General features: G+C 54.6%; 2 protein-coding genes and 1 long non-coding RNA gene across 3 annotated transcripts; 1 reads left to right on the plus strand and 2 right to left on the minus strand.

The window, feature by feature from the left end:
- Positions 1-33: 33 nt before the first annotated feature.
- Positions 34-5,353, plus strand: MEPCE (methylphosphate capping enzyme). Its single transcript, XM_086374170.1, has 4 exons — positions 34-2,924; positions 4,119-4,337; positions 4,511-4,637; positions 4,756-5,353. The coding sequence occupies exons 1-4, from the start codon at positions 1,260-1,262 to the stop codon at positions 4,806-4,808; spliced, it is 2,064 nt and encodes a 687-aa protein (XP_086230296.1). The 5' UTR covers positions 34-1,259; the 3' UTR covers positions 4,809-5,353.
- Positions 5,354-5,946: 593 nt separating this feature from the next.
- On the minus strand, positions 5,947-7,202 carry PPP1R35 (protein phosphatase 1 regulatory subunit 35). The gene is made up of 4 exons (XM_086374181.1): positions 6,868-7,202; positions 6,536-6,788; positions 6,319-6,455; positions 5,947-6,201 (listed from the first exon to the last, which is right to left on the minus strand). The coding sequence occupies exons 1-4, from the start codon at positions 7,102-7,104 to the stop codon at positions 6,028-6,030; spliced, it is 801 nt and encodes a 266-aa protein (XP_086230307.1). The 5' UTR covers positions 7,105-7,202; the 3' UTR covers positions 5,947-6,027.
- Positions 7,203-8,110: 908 nt separating this feature from the next.
- LOC147344867 (uncharacterized) lies at positions 8,111-15,346 on the minus strand. The gene is made up of 2 exons (XR_015154349.1): positions 15,213-15,346; positions 8,111-8,281 (listed from the first exon to the last, which is right to left on the minus strand). It is a non-coding gene; the product is annotated as an uncharacterized LOC147344867 (long non-coding RNA).
- Between the last annotated feature and the right edge of the window lie 55 nt (positions 15,347-15,401).

Here is a 15,401-nt window from a genome sequence, read left to right on the forward strand (position 1 = left end):
GGATAGCTGTCCGCGGGCTGGGGGGGCTCGTGCGCAGGCGTCGGGTGGTGGGCGGAGGCGTTGGTGTTAGGGAGGTGGGTGTGGAGGCGGAGAGGAGGGCGTGGTGTCCCCAGGTGATCGCGATCGGGGGGACGGCAGAGGAGCGAGAGAACGACGCGGCCGTTTAGGGGGAAGAGGAAGTTAAGACAACATCGCCTGTTTCAGTGCTTCTTTTTTCTTTTTCCAGTTCAGCAGAGACTATTTTCCAGGGGGGGATGAGTTAAAATGATCTATCGTGTTATACTGAGAACAGTTCGTAGGAAGACGGTCAGTATGCTCCGCTCCTTCCCCTCCGCTCCTTTTTAGGTGCACCCCTACGCTCCCTCGGAAGCCTTTCTAAATGGGTGGGCCCCGGGGGGGACAACCGGGTAATGAATAATTTATAAGGACCGCCCCGCCCATTAGCCACGCCCCTCCGAATCGTGCTGACGCACGTTGCGTGTTCCAAACCCGAGGAAGTAACGTAACAGTCCCCGCCCCTAGCACGGAGGGCGGGGCGTCATCTCCAGCACGTGCGGCATCTACCCGCGCAAGCCCAAAAGGGTGTGCGCAGGCGCTGCTCGCTAGGGGGGAGGAAGGAGGCGGGGTGGGGAGGTTGCTGGGTTTAGAGCCGGGCGGAGACCGCTGAGACTCATTCCTCAGGAACAAGGGTCGGGTGTCAAGGAGACCTTTTCACACCAGCTCCCCGTCCCCCGCCTACGGTGGGTGGGATCGCGCGGCAGAGACAAAAGGATATCAGTAGGGACGGACATAGCTGCGAAGGGAAGTAGGGTGTCAGTTTGGGGTGGTGGGCTTCTGGGGGTGGGGGGCGGGCTGAGAAGGGCTATATTTAAACTCCCGGAGCCGTTAAGTTGGTTCGTACTCCGATGCGCGCGCAATCAGGGTGGTGGCAGAGTGCGCATGCGTAATTCCCGGGAGAGAGGAACGCGCCCCAGCCGTGCGCGCTCGCGCCGGAGCGGTAGTGGTGGAGGAGAAAGGGGTCGGCGCACGCGCGGTTGAGTCCTCGAGTTGTTCGGGTCTCGCGGGCATCTTGTTTTGGTCTCGCGGGCGAGTGGGGCGAGCTTTCCGGGGAGGCGCTTGGGCACGAGACCAGGGGAGACGAGCAGCACTGCGCGCGCACTCGGGGAAGGAGGGGGGGAAGGGAGCGTGGTCTAGGAAGGGGGGTTAAGCCCCCGGTGCCCCCCTGGTTGCCCTCGACTGGAACGGAATAAGGGGAGGAAATGATCGAGATGGCGGCGGAGAAAGAGCCGTTTCTGGTGCCGGCCCCACCGCCGCCGCTCAAAGATGAGTCGGGCGGAGGGGGCGGCCCCACGGTGCAACCGCACCGAGAGGCCGCCTCCGGGGAGCTCCGCGGCGGGACGCAGCGTGCGCCGGGCCCGCGCGCTCACTCGGCGGGATCCCCGGCCTCTGGGGCCGGCAAGGAGAGCCCCGGGGCTGCATCCACCCCTCGAGGCGGTCAGTCGCAGCAGCAGCAACGAGGGGGCGGCCCCCAGGCGCAGTCACACGGGGAGGCCTGCTTGTCGGATCCGCACGGGCGAGCCGCTCCCCCGGACGTGGGGGAGGAGCGACGGGGAGGAGGCGGAACAGAACTGGGCCCCCCTGCTCCTCCTCGACCCCGGAATGGCTATCAGCCCCACCGGCCCCCAGGGGGAGGTGGGGGCAAGAGGAGAAATAGCTGTCATGTAGGGGGAGGTGGTGGAGGCTTCAAACATCCGGCCTTCAAGAGACGCAGGCGGGTTAATTCGGACTGTGACTCTGTCTTACCCTCCAACTTCCTCCTGGGGGGCAATATCTTTGATCCCCTGAACCTGAATAGTCTCCTGGATGAGGAAGTGAGCCGTGCACTCAATGCGGAGACCCCTAAGTCATCCCCGCTTCCGGCCAAGGGGCGAGATCCAGTGGAGATCCTCATCCCCAAAGATATTACAGACCCTCTCAGTCTCAATACGTGCACTGATGAGGCCCAAGTTGTCCTTGCTTCGCCACTCAAGACTGGTCGGAAGCGGCATAGACACCGGGGACAGCACCACCACCAGCAGCAGCAGGCAGCGGGAGGGAATGATAGCCACTCCGCGCTGCCCACAACCCCCCTCACTTCCTCACTCCACGGGGAGGGCACCACGCAGCAGCATGGGGGCCAGAACCGGGACGCCCCCCAACCCTATGAACTCAACACAGCCATCAACTGCAGGGATGAGGTCGTGTCTCCCCTTCCATCTGCCCTCCAGGGTCCCTCAGGCTCCCTTTCAGCCCCTCCAGCTGCCTCAGTTACCTCTGCACCCCCGTCTTCCTCCTCACGACATCGCAAACGACGCAGGACTTCCAGCAAGTCAGAGGCAGGGGCTCGGGGTGGAGGCCAGGGTTCCAAGGAAAAAGGCCGAGGGAGTGGGGGGGGCCGTCACCACCTCCAGCCACTACCTGCTGCAACCTTCAAAAAGCAACAGTGCAAGTTCCAGTATGGGAATTACTGCAAGTACTATGGGTACCGCAATCCTTCCTGTGAGGATGGGCGCCTTCGGGTATTGAAGCCTGAGTGGTTTCGGGGTCGGGACGTCCTCGATCTGGGCTGCAATGTGGGCCACCTGACCCTGAGCATTGCCTGTAAGTGGGGCCCATCCCGCATGGTGGGCCTGGATATCGATGCCCAGCTCATCCACTCAGCCCGCCAGAACATCCGACACTACCTATCTGAAGAGCTGCGTCTGCCACCCCAGACTTCTGAGGGGAGCCCAGGAGCAGAGAGTGAGGAGGGGACCACAGCCATCCGAAAAAGGAGCTACTTCCCAGCCTCGCTGACAGCTAGCCGTGGTCCCATTGCTGCACCCCAAGTGCCGTTGGATGGAGCTGACACAGCGGTCTTCCCCAACAACGTTGTCTTCGTCACGGTAAGAGGGTCCCCAGGCTCCTGGGATAGGGGTCAGGCATGAAGATGAGAGAGAATGAGAACATGGCCAGGAGGGTTATGACCCAGAGGGTTCCTATGCATGCACCCCTCCCTGGAGAAGCCAGGTCCTCAAGAGAGTGGTCTGAATCTGCCATTGATTCCGTTTTGGTTGTATCTGCCCTTCTATAACCTGGAAAGGCAGGGGCTGTACCTGGAGTCCTTGCTCATGACAAGCCCCAGGATAGAGGCAGCTTCCTTTTGCTCTGCTCCTGGACAGTATTGTAATCTAGACCCATCCACTTTCCTTTGGAGGCTGCTGCTCATACTCACTGGGGGATGTGGTCCAGATGAAAACTTGTCTTCCAGGCTTCTGTAGGTGCCTGAAGGGATGGGTGTCAGACATTCAATGTCTTGGGATGGGGAGGAGGATTAGGCTAGTGGCTGGCTAATTATGTCCTGCCCTTTGATAGGGACCTCATTTGCGTTACACACACAGTTGATTGTCAGTGGCCAGGAACCCAAGCGACTTGGTCTTAGATCACCACCACACTGACCCTATATGGTGGGATGGGGAACTGTGCAGGAGAGTACCAAGTCTTAAGTATCTGTGCCCTGACTGCACATCAGTCCCCAATACTTCAGTTAGTCCACCTACAGGAATAGTTGGCAGTATGTTCAGTTACACCCAGAAGAATGGACTTTGCAGAGGGGTGGTAGTGAGCTAATCATCTAGGTCTCCTGAGAGATGGAGGTCTTCATTTCTCTGGAAAAAAGGAATAGGCCTGAAACTTTGATAGTCCCACCTAGGGAAGGAACCCACAGGTCTCCCTTTCAACATGAGTTGGGCCCCTTTGCAGAACACTGAATCTCTCACCTTAAATGCCTGTGGGGAATAAGTACTGGACAGGATCCTCGGAGAACCCCAGCATTCTTTCTCTGCAATTTGAACTTAGCTTTGATTGCCTTGTGGATAATTTGCTCAATTTAAAATTACTCAAGCTCTATGTTTGATTGGCTTAACACCAATACAGAGCAAGAAAATGAGACTCAAAGAGGGCAGGCACCATTTGGGAGTTGTTTTGAGGAGTGTCGGAGAAGCCTGGCCAAGGACTCAAGTGAGGCTGCGCAGTGGGTTGAGAAGGGGCGGTGGTTCTTTTTCACCTCTGTTGTCCTCACCCCCGATTCTCGCCCTCAGGGTAACTATGTGCTGGATCGAGACGAACTGGTGGAGGCCCAGAAACCCGAGTATGATGTGGTGCTCTGCCTCAGCCTCACCAAGTGGGTGCATCTCAACTGGGGAGACGAGGGGCTGAAGCGCATGTTTCGCCGGATTTATCGGCACCTACGTCCTGGGGGCATCCTAGTTCTAGAGCCCCAGCCTTGGTCTTCCTACGGCCGGAGAAAGACTCTCACAGTGAGTGGGGGTTTCTGTGGAAACTGGGGTAGTCCTTCCTTTAGTTGAGGCAAAGAAGACCTCAAAGAAGCAGAGAGACTTTTTGAAGAAGGTGAAAAGGCCCCGCCGGGTGGGCCTGCCTTCACCAGCCAAGAAGGCAATAAGCTGAAGTGATCCCTTACCTTTCTCCCTAGGAAAGAATCTACAAGAACTACTTTCGAATTCAGCTGAAGCCAGAGCAGTTCAGTTCCTACCTGACATCCCCAGAGGTGGGCTTCTCCAGCTATGAGCTCGTGGCCACACCCAACAACACCTCCAGAGGTAAGGCTGGCTTCTTTTGACCAGGGAGGAAAGGAGGCCGGTGCCGGTGCAGGGTGCAGACCAGTGTTGGGGTCTGGAGGCCCTGCCAGCCCCTACTGAGTGCACACTCTTCCCTCAGGTTTCCAGCGTCCTGTGTACCTGTTCCACAAGGCCCAGTCCCCCAGCCACTAAGTGGCCCCCTGAACAGAAAGTGTGAAGAAGCTGCCTGCTGCTCCAAAGGACCTAGGGGGAGAGGAAAGTATCTCAAGGTCTTTCCTTTCTGGCTCCAAAAACAGTTTCCTCTCCTGGATCTGCAGAGAAAGCTTTTCCTGTGTTGCAGCCCCAGCCTCTTCCCTACACCTCTGGCACCTAAGCAGCAAGCCCAGCTGTGCTGGAACCATCATCTTCCTCTCCCTCAGCCCACTGGGCTGGATGGCATGGACTGTTTGCTGCCCTCTGTTCTCCTAGGGCATGGGAGGTGGCGGGTATCAAGTTCTCTGGCCTCTTCCTCCTGTTCTCCCAAGGAGAGAGACTCATTTCTCCTCGGCCCTTGTCCTGAGCTGCGTTTCAACAGACCACCAATACATGGGCTGAGGATTAAGAGGGGGATGTTGGTGGGGAGGCGTGCAGGTACTGTGAAAATCCTTCCCTCTGCTGTCCCCCACTGGGAGAGGTGGTTGGGTTCAGAATGTGAGAACAGCACAATAAACTTGATGTTTAGGGCAGCGGCCCCCACACCTGTGTTTGGCACACTGTAGTTTGAGGGGGCAAAGATGGTGGCTCCTGGCAGAACCTGTGCTTCCTCTCTGCCCAAACTACAGTCTTAAAGAAGAGAACAGGTGTTTTTTTCAGTGGTTGGGAAGATTGTTGAATGCCAGTGAGCCCTCTCTACATGTGTTCAGTTGTGTCCCACTCTTTGCTACCCTACGGACTAGCCCACCAGGCTCCTCTGTCCTTGAGATTTTTCAGGCAAGGCGACTGGAGTGGGTTGCTATTTACACATGAGTATAGAGAAAACCCTAAGCCAGGAAAAGGGAATATAATGTGAATTTTGAAGAAGCCATCTACCTTCCCCCAAAAAACCCACTGACAAAATTTGTTTTGTGGAAGCTTTGGGCACAGGCTGACTTTGGAAGAGTTAACCATGGAGTTGAAGTGGAACCACCAGGGGAAGGCACTTTTAGGACCAGAGTTGGACACGACTTAGCAAGAACCTGCCTGCTCTGCTTCTCATCACTACCAAGTTTCTTTAAAAGGGGGCCAAAACGACTTTCTGACCGCTTCCAACCTGAGTCTTGACCCCATGTTAAGGCTCCCAAAAAGAGTCCCATTTATTAGCAAAACCACTTTATTCTGATAAATAGTTTCAACACCAAAAAATACGAACTAGCAATCCAGGGAGACCCCCGGTCTACGCCTCCCATCGCCTCAGTGTCCGATGCATAAGGAAGGTATCTTCTGAAGGACGGGGCCGGAGTTGAAGCCGGAGCGGGGGCAGACCTTCCAGGGTCAGGTGTGGAGATTCATAAAATAATGTTTCCGGATCACACAATATGGTCATGTCTGGCCCTGGGCCAGGTGGCTCCTGTTGGAGCACAAACAAGGTTGTACTCGGGAAGGGGAACTGAATCCCTGGCCTTTGGGGGCGGGGAGTGGAGTGGGGGGGGGGGGGGTGGTAGGGGAGACAGCCCAGGTGCCTCACCTTTGGAGGTGGGGCGCGGGCCTGCGGCGGCAGGAGCGCCAGTTTCTCCCTCAGCGCGGCGTTCAGAACCTGTTCCTCCGGCACCTGCAGACTCACCAGATCTCGGAAGAGCCGCTTGGAGCGCGGCACGTTCAGCCCTGAGACCGCATGAGGGGCGGAGGTGAGCGGCGCCGCGCACCCCCGCTCCCGCGCCCGGCCGGCCGCCTGCCCCCCTCACCCTCGGTCACGCTCTCCTCCAGGCCGCAGCGGGTCTGAAATGACTTTCTCAGCTGTTCTTCCACGGCCTTCGCGGCATCGAACTGGCCCCCGGCTGCGGCCCTCGCGGCCTGCAGCTCGAGGCTCAGGGCCAGGCTACTCTGCTGCACCGGCGCCCCCAAGTCCTGAGGCGCCTCGGGCTTCTCGCTCGATGAGGCGGCGGCCGGCGGCGGCTCGGACCGGACCGGGGAAGGCGGCGCCAGGAGGAAGCGGACCTGGGAGCAGAGAACCGGGCGGTGAAGGGGTGAGCCGGGGGTCGTCAGCGAGCTGGCGGCCAAGCTTTCCCCAGCTCACCTGCCGCCCCTTGCGGGCCCCGCCCCGCCGGTCCGCCCGCCCCTTCCGCCGTCCCGGGCTGCAGTTGCGCCGTCCGCGTCCGGGACTCTCGGACCGTGGGCTCAGGCTCAGGTCCAGGCCGGGCTCCGGCACCGGGGCTCCGGGCTCCGGAGCGCGGGGTTCTGGGGGTGGCCCTGGGACCGCCACGGCCTCTCCCTCTTCCACCGATTCCAGCTGTGACCCGTTATAGACCATCATCTTCCGGCGTCTGTAGGGGTGCGGGGTTGCTGGGGGCTAAGGGTCACGGAACCGCCACCTCTTCTCCCCCGCCCTCTCAGACGCCGCTACCGGAAACCGTCAGCCCCTACCCAAGGGGGCGGGAAGACCAACTCCTAGCCCGCCCTATTGGTGCGCCTAAGCGTCATTTCCGTTGTCTCCTCCCTCGCCTCTCGAAGGGCTTCCGCCTGCACCACCTCGCCCCGCCCCCCAGGCCAGGGTTTTAGAGCGCAAACCCGCGGAAGCCCTACGGGTCCACTTTAGGACCATTTCCATTTTGAAACGAGCTACAGCCTCCTCGCCCTGTCCAGTCGTCACCACCGGGCTTCTGCTCGAATCCGGACTGTGTCAGTCCTCCCTGCCAGGGCACTAACTGGGACATCTTTAATTAACGGCCCAGCGCCCTTGCACTGGACCTCCCTACTCCGTGCCTCCACGGCATCTCTGGGTGTTCCATCGCCTCCCTACTCTGACCAGACCCAGTGTGAGTGAGGGCGTGGCTCGCTGACTCCAGCCAGGGTCCTTCCTAGGTGGTGGCCTGGGTGAATGGCCCTTTGTGACTTTTTCCTTTTCGAAAGCCCGCTAAAATATTCATCTATAAATTGAAAGAGACACGTATACCCCAATGTTCATCACAGCACTGTTTACAATAGCCAGGACATGGAAGCAACCTAGATGTCCATCAGCAGACGAATGGATAAGCAAGCTGTGGTACATAAACACAATGGAATATTACTCAGCTATTAAAAAGAATGCATTTGAATCAGTTCTAATGAAGTGGATGAAACGAGCTTATCATACAGAGCGAAGTAAGTCAGAAAGAAAAACACCAGTACAGTATATTAACACATATATATGGAATTTAGCGGAGAAGGCAATGGCACCCCACTCCAGTACTCTTGCCTGGAAAATCCCATGGATGGAGGAGCCTGGTAGGCTGTAGTCCATGGGGTCGCTAAGAGTTGGACATGACTGAGCGACTTTTCACTTTTCACTTTCATGCATTGGAGAAGGAAATGGCAACCCACTCCAGTGTTCTTGCCTGGAGAATTCCAGGCGCGGGGGAGCCTAGTGGGCTTCCGTCGATGGGGTCGCACAGAGTTGGACACGACTGAAGCAACTTAGCAGCATGGAATTTAGACAGATGATAACGATGACCCTATATGCGAGAAAGCGAAAGAGACAGAGATAAAGAACGGACTTTTGGACTCTGTGGGAGAAGGCGAGGGTGGGATGATTTGAGAGAATAGCATTGAAACATGTATATTACCATATATGAAATAGATTGTCAGTTCAGGTTCGGTGCATGAGACAGGGGCTTAGGGCTGGTGCACTGAGATGACCCTGAGGGATGGGATGGGGAGGGAGGTGGGAGGAGGGTTCAGGATGGGGAATACATGTACACTCATGATTCATGTCAATGTATGGCAAAAACCACTACAATATTGTAAAGTAATTAGCCTCCAATTAAAATAAATATTTTTTAAAAATATTCATCTATATAAAAAATAAAGATCTATGTTGAGTACCATTTTTTAAAAAAAGGCTTGGGGGATTTACCCTGGACCTCTGGACTGCGGGGCAGAAGATGGGAGCTCTCACCTCCTTCCCTCATGTTCTTTGAGGCAGACCCTTTCAGTTCTCTGAGCCTCTATTTCTTCTTGGGTAAAAGTAGTTTGCGTTCAAGACTTTTGAGGCTCTCCCAAAATGGGTTAACAGTCAACAGAAATGTTTGTGTACCATTTTTAAATTTGTTTTCCCATTCATTGTCTTCCCAAGAAATGCTGTGGAAGATCAGATAGAATGGATAGTTACCCATATTTTACAAAAGTTTTCAAGGATCTCAATAGGGAAACTAAAAGGATTTCCAGCTAAAGTCAGGAATAAGAAATTATGCCCATTCCCTCTACTGAAGATCTTCCTCCACTTATGAGGGGGTTATGTTGAGATAAATATGTCGAAAATGCATATATTACACCTAAGCTACTGACCATCATAGCTTAGCCTAGCCTACCTTAAATGTGCTCAGAACACTGACAGGATGAATTTCTGTTGTTGCAGGTCACCAAGTCGGTGGCAATTTGTTACTGCAGCCCCGGAAAACTAATACAACTGAAGAAAAGGTCTGGGCTGCACCTCAGGCTCAGACCACCATCCCCCAGGATCTCATCCACACCTTAGAGCATCTCCATTCCTAGGGGGCTAGGATTGGAGGCTCTATGGTGGGAAAGATTTGGCCATGAAGGATCATCCTTCCTTTGAGGGCTTCTCCAGGCCCCAGAGCACTGCCAAGGAAAACCAGGCCCAAGGCAAGAGGAGAAAGCCTAGGTGGTGGGAGACAAGAGGAGTGTTGGAGGCACTGGGGAGGGAAGCCTGGTACTGGGATCACAGAGGAATAACTGTGGGTGCCTCTGTGGGGAGAAGGAAGCAGGAGCCATGACAGTCCAGATGGAGAGGTGGCCATGGGGAGGCGTGCTGTGTGCAGAGGCTGACAGGGAAGGTTATGTCTAGCCATGCCCATCCAGAGGCCCCCAAGATCTTAACGTTTTGAGTATGACCACCTAGCTGGTCACCAATCATACTCAACAAGTGTCACGTTGTCATGCAACCCAGAAGGGTACTCAAGAAACAGAGGCCTTAGCATTTAGGTTTCCTAAAACCTAAGCTGCTAGAGAGCCCTAGGAATCAGGACCCAGCCCCCTCCCCAAAGGTTATTCCCCCCACACACACACAGTGCCAGTCCTGCAACCTGAGAAAACCCCTCAACGCCCAGTACATTTCCTGCTGGCACCCCAGACTGAAGAAACACTGTTTACTTTGGCAACAAAGGGTTGAGGCTGGGTTGGTTCCTGGCTGAAGGCATAGAGGGGGCTGCAGGCAGGGACTGGGTAGTCCAGCAGGAAGTGAACTTGGGGAAGAAAGAGGCCTTTGACGCCAGTGACCAGTGTGCTGTGACTACAGCACTCAGACCACCTCCACAGTCCCAGGTCCAAAGTCTGCTCCTGGGGGACAGGGAGAGGAGTAGGAAGGACTCACATCCCATAAAGGACTGGGCCAGGGGCCAGAGGTCAGAGAATCCCACCACCCCCTAGCCCAGCAACACTCCCTTTCTCCTCTTTGGGCTTAAGTCTCATCTGTAAAATGGGGGGTTGGGGGGATGGTGAAGACTATACTAGTTTATCTCTGAGCAGCTTCTGTTTCAGACAATATCCCCCAATATCATACACACACCCCTTATTTCAGTCCTTTGCCACCACCCTGGGGCTAGTCCCCTCTCCTTGGCCTCTCTTGCAGCCAGCCCCTTCCTCTCTCCTACCCAGGATTCCTACTCTCCCCAGGACTCCAGCATCCACCCTCTTCCCCCAAGGTGGCCTCCCCATCCAGCCCCCTCCAACCTCACTCCCAGCAGCAGCAGCTCAGGCTAACCGGGTAGAGAGCGCATGCCCACACCAGCCAGGTCTACCAGACACAGCAGGAAGCAGCAGGTGTCCTGATACAGCTCAGAAGTGGCAGGTCTTGGGGCATGCTGGATGTTGAAGATCAGCTGCTCCTTGGCAGGAATGAAAGCCCTAGCAGCATAAATTGGGTGCAATGAGAGCTTAAGAAGTGGAAGAGGTCAGATCCTCCGCCAGCAACAAGTTCTGTGCCAGGGAGAGGAAGAAACGTGGGGAGATGGCTGCAGGGACAGCAGGCCAGCCCCGAAGCCTGCTTTGTGCAAATGAGAAAACCCTGTCCCTTCCTCAAAGTTCTTTACTGCTCTAAAGGTTCTACATATTGGTGGACTGTGGAGTTGTGCAGCATACAACCTGCACAGTGGCAAGGGGTGACCGTGAGGGATGGAGGAGGAAGCTCAGAGAGGTGGTGAAAGCAGTGGTCTGTGATAAGGGCACTTGCCTGGCAGACCTGCTTTCCCTCCAGTGTCACTAACTGGAAACATGCAGGAGGTACTGAACCCCTCTAAGCCACCACTTACTGATTTGGAAAATGGGGAGGATGCTTCTAGGGCGACTTGACGTTCCCTTAGGATTAAATAAAGCGACGCAAAGCTCGCTTGACAAGTGCCTCAATGGTGGTGAACCTGGCAATAGTAACCGGACACGGAGAGCTGACAAGAAGTAGAGAGAGGCCGACTGTTCCTGGATCCACGGACATGGTTTCACTAGCTTGTTGAGGAGCTGTTTTAAGTAGAAATTAACTGTCCTGTAAAACCTGTGTCGCCAGTGGCCCGTGTCACCATGGCTGAGCCTGAGTATTTAAGGGTACGGGGTAGAAGCTCCTCCATAATCCTCCATCGGCTAAGGCCGTCGGGGTTGGCGGTTGGGGTTGGGGGGCAGACAGGCCCTCGGTCCAGGCTCAGGGGTTCACGAAGGTAGGCCTTCCTGTTCGCGGACACCGCCATGAAACCCCACCCCCGCCGCCATCCCTGCCAGAAGGCAGGGAACTCAATCCAGAGGCCCAGGAAGGCGCGGCCAGAGGGCGACGGCGGCGCCGCGGGGATAACGGCGTCTGCGCACCGCAGCGCCTCCTGGAGCTCAGGACCGCGGGGTGGCCGGCAGTCCAGTGCGCTCCGGCTCCACCGCCGCCCCTCTGTCGCCCCCTTCTCCCCTCACCCCCGCAAGACCCCACCCAGCGCTTGGTTCCCTCTGGCCAGGCCTCTTCCCACCCACACCCACCGAACTAGAACGCCTGTCCGACCAGACCCCGGGCGGAGGTGGGAGAGACCCCGCCTTCCTGAGCCACGCCCCTTTCGGACGGAGCGTCGCCCTCTCTTAGGGTGACGTAAGAGTTGGGCAGGTGTTCACGTAGGGCACGACCTTCCCTCATTGGACACTCCTCCTCCCCATTCCACAGTGACTTCAGGGTAAAGTCCAGATTCCTCCCTTCTCCAGCTAGAAATCCCCCTTCTCTACCCGTGGGGAGCCCTCAGCTCCGCAGGCTGGAGCCGGCTATGTCCCGAACCGCTTTCCGTGATCTTCCCTCAGGGCAGCCTCTGGTGCAAGGTCCCCCATCAAACTCATCTCAGGTTAAAATATAGATTCCCAGGTCCCACCTTAACCCTTGGCTTTGAGGCCAGGAATGTGAACTTTTAACAAGCTTCCAGGTGGTTCTGATGTCTCCTAGGCTTCAGAATCTGAATGTTGACATTCCCATTCAAATGGCAGGAGTTCTCAAACTTCAGCAGGCTTGTTAAAACAGGTTGCTGGGCTCCACCCTCAGGGTTTCTGATTTCCAGAGGTCTGGAGTGTAGGGTCTGAGAGTTTGCATTTCTACCTTTCCCTGGGGATGCTGAGGTTGCTGGTCTAGGACCACACTCGAGTACCACTTCTTTAATAATACATTCTGGAGAAGAGTTTCCACCTGTTGTTGATTCACTGGGTACCAAGCCCTTGTGCAAGGCACTCACATTCATGCAGCTGTGTGAAATAAATATTTACCATATTCTCAGGATAAGGAAAGTGAGACTCAGACAAGTTAACTCAGTTGCTCGAGGTCACATAGATAGGAAGGGCAGGTTCAGAACCAGGTCTTTCTGAATCCAAAGTCTCGACTGGCCAGGCCTCCTGTGCACTGCTAGTTATCCCTTCCCAGGGGCTTGTTCTGTCTCTAGACGTCAACCAGGCACTCTCTGAAGCCTGAGAGGTGCAGGATGGGGGGAGGGGGGAGCTTTGTAGCCCCTCTCCCACACTGGCTTGAGTTCAAGGTACTGGCTTTTCTGGGAACCAGTACTCTGCTGGGTACCAGCTTTTCTTCCCAAAGAGTTCATAAAGAGAGACTAGAGAAGCCCGTTCCTCATGTGGTCCTGATCTCAGACGGTAAAGAATCCGCCTGCAATGCAGGAGACATGGGTTTGATTCCTCAGTTGGGAAGATTTCCTGGAGAAGGGAATGGCAACCAACTCCAGTATTCTTGCCTGAGAAATTCATGGACAGAGGAGCCTGGCAGGCTATAGTCCATGCAGTTGAAAAGAGTCAGACATGACTGAGCGACTTTCACCTGACCCCTCCTTCCTTCACTGTCCCTCACTTTGGAGTGGAAGTTCCCCTGACTTCTCTCTGATTGGCTCCAGGGTCTCCTGGATGACCTTCAGGGACTAGGAGAAGGAAAGACATTTGGGTGCTGCAGGAAGGGCAGGAGAGAGGCCGGGCCACTGGGTCCGCAGAGGAGAAAGGAGAGGTGGTGCCACACAGGTGCTCGGGCACCTGGTCAGTGCTGCCTGAAGATTTTGCCCAGGCAAGCCCCCTGAGGAAGCCTGTCCTTGGGGGCAAGGACACAGAGGTCGAGTCACAGCTGCTGACAGGGTAGAGAGGTGAGCAGCACATCTCAGTGGGGCCTCAGGTGAAGGGCGGGGTGGTGAGGAAAATAACAAATCTAGGTGGGCTGTTAGGGATGAGGAGTCCCTTCCAGACTTCCTACTCCCATCTACATCAGACCTGGGTTTATCCCTTGTCACTCCCTAACCCCCACTTCTATGGAGTGGGCCAGAGATTGGGGGTCAGCAGCTCGCTCAGGACACTGCTCATTCTCCTCTGTCTCTTCCTCGAAGCCCCCAGCTTTCTGCTTCTCCTCACTGGCTCCTGGGTCATAACCATTCCCTTGGGGAGGGGAGCACAGCCTGGAAAGGGAGTACAGTTGAGAAGCCAGAGACAGGACCCGGGAGGGAGGGAGTCTGAACTCACTGGGTGGGCAGGCTAGGACGCAGTGGGGATGTCCTTCCCGCCTGAGTCTTCCTTCCCTCCCCCAAACATTACTGCCCTGCGCACCCAGATGAGCCCTGGTACATGGCCCTGAACAAAGCCCAGGGCATGGGGGTGGGGGGATGGCGGGGATTCAGGGAAGGTACCTCTCTCTGAGGTAGACAGGAAATCTGAAGGAGAAATGAGAGCAAGCCAGTGAAGAATGTGTCGGAACCACTTTCAAAGCAGAACAGTCAGCATTTGCAAGAGGAAATAAACTGAGACTAGTCAAGCACAGCGGAAGTGACCGCAAGGGACACCTGGAGAGTTGAGGCCAGGCAGGAGGGCAGGCGTCTTGGCCAGACACTGAAGTTTGGATTTCATCCTAAATGCTACAGGATGCCTTGAGAAGATCTTAAATGGAGTGATGATACGCTCTGAGTTACACTAAAATCTCTAACCCCATAAACTTAAAAAAATATATATCTGCATTGTTAAAAAAAAAAATAACCTCAGCCCTGTTGGAATGGCTATAATCAAAAATCAAGAAATAACAAGTGTTGCCCATGAAATGACAGCTACAGACTGGGAGATTATATTTGCAAATGACATCTTCAACAAAGTATTTTATATATACATATATATATATATTACATATAAAGTATTACAGATATATATGTATGTATATGTATATTGCAGGAGATGGCATAGATCACAGAGATCATAAAGAAAGCAAGGAAATTCCAGAAAAACATATACTTCTGTTTCACTGACTACACTAAAGCCTTTGACTGTGTGGATCACAACAAACTGTGAAAAATTCTTAAAAAGATGGGACCTGAAAAAAATGTCAGCGGATTGCATTAATGTCAGTTTCTTGGTGGTGATACTGTACTATAGTCGTGCAAGATGTTACCACTGGGGGGAACTGGATGAAGGGTATACAAGAGTTCCATTATTTTTGACGATTGCATATCAGTCCAGATTATTTCAAAATAAAAAGTAAAAACAAAAATGGAGGACTGTGTTAAAATATGTGTAACTCATATCATAAAGGGCTGATGTCCCTCACATATAAAATTTCCAGATAAATAATAATAAAACCAAACATGTATACAACATATAATATGTAGCAAAGACTGTTCTATTTTTGATGCATTAATTCATTAAATTCTCACATTACGGATTTCCCTACTGGTGCAGTGGCTAAGACTCTGCACTCCCAAGGCAGAGGCCCAGGTTTGAAACCTAGTCTGGGTGCTAGATCCTGCACTCCACAACTAAGAGTTGGCATGCTGCAACTAAAAAGAAAAACAAAAGATCCCAAGCCTGTGCTCTGGAGCCTGCAAGCCACAACTAATGAGCCCATGTGCCCTAACTATGGCTTTCCTGGTGGCTAAGCGGTAAAGAACCTACCTGCCCATGCAGAAGACGTAAGAGACGCGGATTCAATCCCTGGGTCAGGAAGATCTCCTGCAGAAGGGAATGGCAATCCAGTCCAGTATTCTTGCCTGGAGAATCCCATGGACAGAGGAGTCTGGCAGGTTGCAGTCCACAGGGCCACACAGAGTCAGACACAACTGAAATGACTTAGCACGCACGCAC

Source organism: Bos grunniens, chromosome 25 (assembly GCF_055505025.1).
Source record: "Bos grunniens cultivar Pamir isolate PY7600 chromosome 25, Bosgru_T2T1.0, whole genome shotgun sequence".
In the NCBI taxonomy this organism is placed as follows: Eukaryota; Metazoa; Chordata; class Mammalia; order Artiodactyla; family Bovidae; genus Bos; species Bos grunniens.